The sequence below is a fragment of the Serpula lacrymans genome (assembly GCF_000218685.1).
Source record: "Serpula lacrymans var. lacrymans S7.9 unplaced genomic scaffold SERLAscaffold_3, whole genome shotgun sequence".
In the NCBI taxonomy this organism is placed as follows: Eukaryota; Fungi; Basidiomycota; class Agaricomycetes; order Boletales; family Serpulaceae; genus Serpula; species Serpula lacrymans.
This window is the reverse complement of record NW_006763292.1, coordinates 2,421,879-2,431,092: the sequence shown is the minus strand read 5'-3', so window position 1 is coordinate 2,431,092 and position 9,214 is coordinate 2,421,879. Positions and strand designations below refer to the sequence as shown.

Genomic DNA, 9,214 nt, shown 5'->3' with positions numbered 1-9,214 from the left:
TCACGTGACGATACTGCCTCTGACATTATCAGCTACTGTTTTTATCAACTGTACAATACATAAGTACAAACACTCTGTATTAGTATATATACCTCAATAGTGTAACAACCAAGAGTTAGTTACTCTGGCGCACACAGGAACACACTATAAAGGTAGTGGATGGGGAGTGGTTACCCCTTAGGCTGCAGAGAGTTTGTTGGTTAACAACAGGAGGACTCGCTGAGGAGTCTCCTTGATCTATTGTGGTATTTATACTAATACAGAGTGTTTGTACCTATGTACTGTACAGTCAATAAAGGCAGTGGCTGATGATGTCAGAGGGTGCAGCCCGTGTGACCAGCTCCACTGCATGAGAGAGTTTGAGTCTAAAAGAAGAATAAAGGCAGCACTGCATGAGAAGGTGGAGTTAGAATGAAAAAGGAAAGTGCTGTATGGCACGGAGTGTAAACTATAGTAAAAGGTTAAAGCGGAGAATGAAAATTAAAGGAAAGGTCCGAAAGTTGTGTTTATCGTAACAAATAGATCCAGGAGACTCCTCAGCGAGTCCTCCTGTTGTATCCTCACAACTAACTTGTTGAAACTTAAGGGGTAACCACTCCCTCATCACCATCTCTATAGCTTGTCTGAGTTGTGTGCCAGAGTAACAAACTCTTGGTTGTTACATATCACTTCCACTCATTTTTAAAATGTAAAAACAGTCAAAATATCAATAATATACAAATGACCACTATAAGTATATGAGATTATTGCTTAAAAATCCTGGCTGCCTCCTTTAATGGATTAAAGTCAAATATGAGATAGGAGGATTCAGAAAAAGCCAAAGTACTAGGACCACCCCTGCAAAATATGAGAGAAAGAAAAGAAAAAAATTAGAGCAAATAATTCACCATATAAACTCTTCAATATCACCAAACATGCTTACCAGATATGTTGGGGATTATTCCCTGAACTCTTGAATTAGATTCATATAATGCTCCCATCTATGAATTAAATGAGATAAGTATATAAAATAACCAGAAAACAAAAGGTACAGTACCTTTGGAGCAAATGAATTCTCAGAGAATTCTATCATTATATTATTGATAGTGCCAAGTAAAGCACATTCAACTAAATATACAATTAAATTTATGAATAAAAGAGTGAGAAAAACCTTACTGAGCATACTACCAGGGCAAGTGCAGGGGTGTTATGGAGATATGGGTTGTTTTTCTTATCATATTTTCTTCCTTCACTTTTAGGTCCCCACCACTGATATTGAAAGTGCGTTCTGAAGATGTCATTTTTCCATGGTTGCATAACATCAGATGTTTTCTTCAAAATATAACTCCAAGCATAAAAGAGAAAATACCTGCTTCCTTGCAGTGGGGTGCATTGATAGAGGAGATGGTGTCTTCAATGGAGTTCTGGAGATTCTTTTAGCAACCTTTTTCTTTGTCTTTTGCACAGTGGAACAAGTTACCCTAGTTGTCATGATGAGATGTTAAACAATGTAGACAATTATAAGGGAAAGAACAGCCAATCAAAAAGCAAGAAACAACCAAAAAGGAAGCAAGTGTAACAACCTAGAGTTTGTATACTCTGGTGCACAACTAGAACTAACTATAAAGGTAGTGAGGGGAGTGGTTACCTTTAGGATAGGATCAAGTTAGTTGTGGGTAAACAACAGGAGGACTCGCTGAGGAGTCTCCTGGATCTATTGAGGTATATATACTGCTACAGGTCATTTGTACATGTTGTACTATACAGTTGATAAAGCAGTGGCTGATGATGTCACAGTGCGCAGCCCGTGTGACCAGCTCCACTGTGTGAGAGACTTGTAGCTAAAATAAGAATAAAGGCAGTGCAGCGCGAGAAAGAGGAGTTTGAACAAAAGGAAAGTGCCGCATGGCACAAAGTGTGAAAACTACAGTAAAAGTTAAAGAGGAGAATGAAAGTTAAAGGTCCAAAAATGTGTTATTGTAACAGCAAGACACAATGACCTGACACGTAGACTGTTAGCATAAACAAAAGCCCAAACAAACAAATATAGACAGATGGCTATTTGGCCAAATAACCATAGGTGATTGCACAACATTGCTCAAAACAGGAAAAAAAAGAAAAGTCCTAGCTAATATTAAAGCAAAGTATAAGCTCCAGTGCATTTTAAGCCAAAGACAGAAATGCTATGAAGACTGTTGTTGTGGTCTGAGTTATTGTGCATAGCTGGAGGGAAGTTACTCACGGTCTTGGTGTTGTGTGGCAGGGGTGCAAGGTGCAACTGTCCTGCCATCGAAACAGCGAGCGGGATGTCTCATACTCCTGTCTACTCACCTGTGAGGCTGCAATGCCAAATATATGTTTCTGCAGCCTTCGTGTTACAGATCTGCACAACTGAAGCCTTTAAAATGGATCAGGCATGCTGAGGACATACCATTGGCAGTACTATTAATGTTATCTGTGATAGAAGGACACAAAGACACAAAGTGCTAATATATCATACCCACCTGGAATTTTAGCAGTATCAGCCAAACAATATACTGGACATTAACTAGACTTACAGGTCTGTACTAATACTTTTTGTGATTCCAGCTCACATGCTCAAATACTCTGATAATGGCCCACATTGGATTTGCTAGATAGGCTTTGGTATTGCTGATTTTGGCATGCAATATAAGCACCACAAGTCAGGTCCTCATTTGTTGTAGTATAATCACTTGAATTCTACAATTAAACTATTAATTACTTTTGAGCTGATCTAGTTGGCTTTGGATTGCTTTCATTGCAATAATGGTACTATAAATGCAGCACAGTGGCTTCTATACCAATATATAGTGCACTATTTGCCACAAATGCTATATTTGGTCTATTACCCAATTATATCCAAATATATCCAGTTATAGTAAAATCATGTTTTCCCGATGTTGGGTGTATTGACACGCCACAAATCCTTTTAGTCTTGATAGCACAGCTGTTGCTATCTCAAAGTCATTGGCAAACACATCCCAGTTTGCCTTGATCCAAATTTGGAGCTTGATCCACCATTCAGCAAATCGAGCCTGGTTTCCTTTGAAAGCGCTGGGGTCAGCAACAATCTCGACTTTTTTATTAAATTTTTGCTCAACCGTTGGTTCAGCGGGGTATTCCTGAATCTCAGAAAGCTGCGTAGTCAACAACAGGATCTGTGCACGCATGTTGTGCAACAGAGTGTTGACATCGGGTTGTTGTTGTGACAACATGTTGACTTGTTCTGTTTGTAAATGTAAAAAAATCATAACTGGGGGTCCCCGCTTGCTATCTGCAGATCTACCTCTTCCCAGCTAAGTATTGAATCTCAATCTCTGACTACCCACACTATAGTATTTAAAAAAATACATAAAGCTATAGTACAAAACCTTGGTCCAAATGATTGTCAGGGGGTGGTCCGCTTATTAAGCTGTCAACCCTACTCCAGACTGGCGGAGGCAAGTGCCTGGCCTGGTCAGAGGAAAACAAAGGAGAAGTTTTCTGTGTCTTAATCTAATCAACAGTGGTTCCACACCAACTGCTGAGCTAAAGTACTCCCTTTAACACTGGGGTCGTGTATAATTGTTCAATTCTTTCTAGAACCCCGTCCTGAGGAGCTTGCCTGCAGGATTGGGGAACACACTTTGTTTCTGCAGCTAGCAAAAGCTCAACACCGTCTGGCACCAAAGTCTTACTGTTTGAAAGACGTCCACTTAACCCTGTGGTCTGGGTTTGCACAAAGTGCAAGAGAGTAAGAGAGCGAGTCCTAATGTAACAACCAAGAGTTTGTATACTCTGGCGCACAACTCAGACAAGCAGTAGTGAAGTGAGTGGGAGTGGTTACCCCTTAAATGAGATCAAGTTGGTTGTGGGTAATCAACAGGAGGACTTGCTGAGGAGTCTCCTTGATCTGTTGGGGTATATATACTACTACAGACTATTTGTATATGTGTACTACACAGTTGATGAAGGCAGTGGCTGATGATGCCATAGGGCACAGCCCGTGTGATCAGCTCCACTGTGTGAGAGTCTTGTAGCTAAAAATACAGAAAGGCAGCACAGCGTGAGAAAGTGGAGTTTTGAACAGAATGGAAAGTGCCGCACATGGCACAGTGTGTGAATTATCTGTAAGCTATAAAAACATGTAGGTATCACTAGAAAATGTGAAATGAGAGCTACAAAGTACTGCAAAAAAAACTCGAAAGTAATGCCTGAAAATGTAATACCAGGAATCTCTTTAATCCACCATGGAAGCTGCTAGTTTCTAGATGTATAGTCAGTAAATAAAATGTAGATAGTAAATCAATATATGTATCTTTTATTCTGACCTCTCTGTATAAACCTGGAATAAAATCAGAACAATTTTAGGCTAGAGAGAGAATAAACAAAACTATTTTCCATACACCGCCAATTTGTTCCAATACTGCATGAATTATCACTGGTGCCATTAAGCTAGATTGTTTGCACACTATTTGATAACACAGAAATTCCTGTAAAAATTGATTAGAAATAATTACTGGGGGGATCAAAAGCTGACATTGGTGTCAAAGCCTTTGTTGGCACTATTCATTTGCTAGGTGGTTTCAGTGGTGGGGGAATAATTGGTACCAGTGGTGTACGCAAGGACACCTTACCACAGCTGCTTGTGGTTTGGCATTTGGGAACTATCAAAGCTGGGATGAGGGAGTCATTGTGAAGATTTGAGGTGATGGTAAGGAACAGGGTAACGGTAGAACCATTCACCATGATGATGGTGTAATGGCAACAAACATTTAGATAAGATTTGGAACAACTCAGCTGGCAGGATTCAATCAAGTTTCAAGAAAATTGTCACACAAGGAATTATGTCACACATGACATGTTTATCATTGGACTGCAGCTTTTATTGTGAATCAAAGCTGCAGTTCAAGAACAAAAACAGTCTGGAAGATAATTAGAAATAATTTCAAAAAAATGCTGTGGATAAGGGTTGAATATAAGGAAGATATGAGTTTGAAATGTTTCATAATAAATGCTTAGGATCAATGATAATGCAATTTAGAGTGGATCCTTGGATAATTTTATAAATATTATCTACAAAATATTCTCTTTATGTTGCCTGCCTTGAGCATGATCATTTTGTAAATATTTTCTATATAATATATGAGACAGTAGTACAGTGATTTTACTAAAGATTCCAGACTCAACCACACCTCCTGAAGCGGACACTGTTCCCCTCTCCCTTGCTGTTTATTATGAGTATTTCCCCCATCCACTAAACGAGTCAAAAATAAAGGACTAGACTTTCAGCCTGCCTTATTTTGTTCCTGCACTGTCATATCCATCCCAAAAGGCATAGCTCCAGAATTCCAAAGAGAACAAATTCTCAAGTCCAAACCCCTAGATTTTTGGTACTCTTGGGATTATGCTACTTGTGTTCTGCCATTTGGCATAACCCTGTACCCCACCTCCACATGGTACTCTGGATATCTGCTCCAATACTTCTGCACCGGACTTCTAGTCTGCCATATTTTTCCTCTGCATGTTCTCATATTCCTCATAAACTCTGTAGTTTAGACCTTATGGTACACTCCTCCCACATATAATTTCCCATTGCTAGATAGTTGTCTGCATGGAACTCCATACATACATTACAGGTTACTCCTTACAAACTCCCATCCCTCCAATAGTATATAAATTATAGCTCCTGTACTCCATTCATGCAGTTCAAATATCAACTAGTTTCACTCACTTTTATTCAAGTCCCTTTTTAGGTTTTCCAGTCTTTCTCCGAGGGACCTTTACTCCACTCCACCTTTCATCCTCTACTCTCACCTGTTCACTCCAACAAGTTAGGGACCAAGGTCCACAGAAGGGTCTAGCATACGGGCTTAGTGAATCCCCAACCTCGTACTCTATTCCACTCTCCACTTCATCTTTGCACTCCAAACTCTGCTTTTCTGAAGGTCACAGTTTTAATATACACCCATTCCACCCTACTTAATGCATCAATTGATGTTGACTATCCAAACAACTACCTATTCAGTATATAAACCCCTGTATAACTGTAGCATAGGACAAGTTGAATCTACTCTACATTTTCCTGCTATCATCAATAAAGGAAGTCCTTGGTCCTATCATCTGAGGAGACTATACACCCATAAAACCTGTCCTTGCCAAGGATCAGAGACTAGAAAGACCAATGGTAACATATCCTTAGAGCCAAATTACAATCAAAGGCTCGGAAGCCAATCATAACAGACAAGTTTGTTCCATAATTAAGGACCATGTCCATCAAACATTAATTTGGAGGAATATTACAGTAGCCTAAACTTAAATGTATAGTAGTGTCAAGTCTCTCTTTTGTTTGCTAAGTCCTCTCTTCTCTCTCTCTATGCTGCCTTATGCCAATTGAATGTGTGAAAACCTTCTTATCCCACCCGATGATGAGCTCAGATTAATACATACTGTTGCTAAAGGCAAGCTTGGCCAAAGGGCTTGACTTAAGATTCAACCTGAATGTGATCTACCAGGAAGTTAAGATGCAAAAAACCATGTGAGAGAAACCAAATGAAATAATTAATAAATCTAAGTGAAACTCAGTGCTGCCTAAAAGGCTATAGAAACAACTGAGCTATTCCTATACTAAACCCCCTACTACTTATAGTTGGAGGTGCTACTTGCTAAGGTATAATGACTCTATGGAGTGGTGGCTATGCGGCTTGCTTGCAACCTTTTGGACCACTGTCCCTTTATTTCTAGATACCGTAGTGGGGGAGCCTGTCACAGGCTTCCAGCCAACAATAACCTACACATAGCACCTTCGCTCCCTCTTCTTTTGATACCTTGGTATTATATGACAAAACAGGATAAACCTGGTCTCTGCTAAAGCAGCCATTGTTCTCTATGGAGCATAGCCACCACTCCATGGAGTCACCATTGTTCTCCTAGAAGTACAATTGCCTAGAAGCACAATTGTACTTCTAGGAGTCATTATACTGTAGCGAGTAACACCTCCGACTATAAGTAGTAGGGGGTTCAGTATAGATATACTTCAATTGTTTCTATAGCCTCTCGGGCAGCAGCTGAGGTATGTTACATTACATTTATTAGAGATCACCTTGAACTAACATCTATTGTAGTTTCACTCTCGGGCAGCAGCTGAGTTTCACTTAGATTTATTACTATATTGGATTTAGCCATGTGACCTCACATAGCCACCTGATCACAGGGAGTGCATAAAAGCAAAGTGTACCAGCCAGGGATTGAACCCAGGACCTCTGCCTATATATGGTGGTGCTCTAACCAACTGATCTACCAGCCCTTTGTACTAATGTCAACTCATGATGTATGTTGTCTAACAAGGCTAACAGGCTTTGACCTTGACTATTCCAACACACCCCCTCAAGGACTAGCCTGTACCTATCCTTGTGCTGTCACGTCATACTACTCATCAATACATTCTGTTCCCACATGCATTACACGCAAAGACTCACCTCAAGCGATACCAATATAGCGAGTAGTTGTAGGCGTCAAATCCAACTCTGTCATATAGGGTGTAAAACCCCACACAAGGGAATATGGAACGCTCAAGGTATGCCCCACTGGAACAACAAACAAAATGCCAGTCCCTCTTGTTCGGGGCTATATTGGTGGAAATGAGGGGCGACATGCTATTAGTTTCAGCAATGGTGAATTGGAATATGTATAGTAATCCATCCTGGAAAAGAAAAGAATCCAAGGTTGCCTGGTTCTTCTTAGAGGGCACATACAGGGTACCTTCCGTCAGAGAGGAAGGACTCCGAAATGATGGGTAGTCAAAGTATCGCTTTGGTTTAATCGTGATATCTATTGATTGCTTCAGGCAATCCAAGCGCCTCCCCTCGAAATCGGCATTTTCCAGGGAAGTATGACACAACAACCATCGACTCTCTCGGCCTGCTGTAAGTCGCACCATTGGAGCAGCCTGAGATTTGTGCCTCTCTCCTCGATCAAACGATTCTGCCCATAAGCCTCATACATAAACCCAGCCACCCCCCTGGAACTCGCCACAGCAGAAAGATAATGGTAAAGTTCGATTTGTTTTGTCCGATCACGATTTCTGAACTGATTTGCCAGCCTCGACATCACATATCACATAGTCAGTTCTCGCACATTGTTCCAATCGACACGGTGAACTAGACATATTTTGTGTGAAAGGGAATCCATCCTTAAGACCCTGGCCCCGTCAATGAGCCCAGCCGGACTGTCCATTTTGATGGTATCGAATGACTCTTCGAGAGTGAGGTCATAATCTTCAAGACTCTCAGGGTTTATGATAAATTTGATGCAAAGACGAGGGGTCGGACCGTAGCGATAAAAAATCTCGTCCACATAGCCCCGATTTAGAGGGGGGTTCATGTGATGCAGTTCTTTTTAATGCGGTGACCAAAGGTAAGTGATGTGGACACTACAAAAATTCAACAACAAACTCACACTCGGTGAATCCCTCCCCCCTGGTCCACAGATTTATTATAATCGTTCGGACAGATGTTCTTTTATGCCACTTCGCCCATTGAGATTGAACTGGCGGTGTAGCATATGTAACGAAAATTGTAGAACGTTTAGTAAAAAGTTCCGGAACACCACCTGATTTAGTATCCGCATCAACCAAGGCCCAGAACGATGTGCCGAAGGATGAAAAGTGATAGTTGCTTGGCACTTCATGGACGCCCTCGGGTACAAAGAGCAGATCGTCTTGTCTTGTCCCATATACCATAACACTGGTTGCCGCTCACCCAGGAGTCTATGAAGAGCATAGTACAAGAACATGGTCTTCCCTATTGCACATGATCACTCATAAGAACATTCTCACTCTAAGTTAAATTAAATCCCATTACTCACCGATTCCTGGTTGCCCTGTCAGAACAACAGTGAGGCCACTTTCGTGTTTCTTTCGCCCATTATACACCGCCTGAAGATATTCATATACACGCAGATATTCAGCGCGGACCCAGAGTTTGGTGCACAGCGCGTCAATGTCGACATGAATGACATGGCAACCTTCAACGAGCTGAGCTTCGTTCATCTCCTCCACAACGTATTTATCTGCTCCACGTTCTGATTGACCGTCAAACGACATATCCTTACCCCAAAACTTTCTGTGAAACGCCGCAAAGGGATTGTCTTCATCCAATAGATTCCAGTTCGTGTACTTATCTGGTTGAACAACAACCATTCTGACGAAAGGGAAAATTGAGCGTTAGAAAGGGGC

The 9,214-nt window shown here is 41.0% G+C and overlaps 2 protein-coding genes across 2 annotated transcripts; both read right to left on the bottom strand.

The window, feature by feature from the left end:
- Nucleotides 1-2,873: 2,873 nt before the first annotated feature.
- SERLADRAFT_434568 (uncharacterized protein) lies at nt 2,874-3,215 on the bottom strand (the record flags this gene model as incomplete). Its single annotated transcript, XM_007314791.1, has 1 exon — nt 2,874-3,215. The coding sequence occupies one exon, from the start codon at nt 3,213-3,215 to the stop codon at nt 2,874-2,876; it is 342 nt and encodes a 113-aa protein (XP_007314853.1).
- A 4,879-nt stretch (nt 3,216-8,094) lies between these two features.
- Nucleotides 8,095-9,178, bottom strand: SERLADRAFT_434567 (uncharacterized protein; the record flags this gene model as incomplete). The annotated part of the gene is made up of 2 exons (XM_007314790.1): nt 8,095-8,372; nt 8,845-9,178. The coding sequence occupies 2 exons, from the start codon at nt 9,176-9,178 to the stop codon at nt 8,095-8,097; spliced, it is 612 nt and encodes a 203-aa protein (XP_007314852.1).
- Between the last annotated feature and the right edge of the window lie 36 nt (nt 9,179-9,214).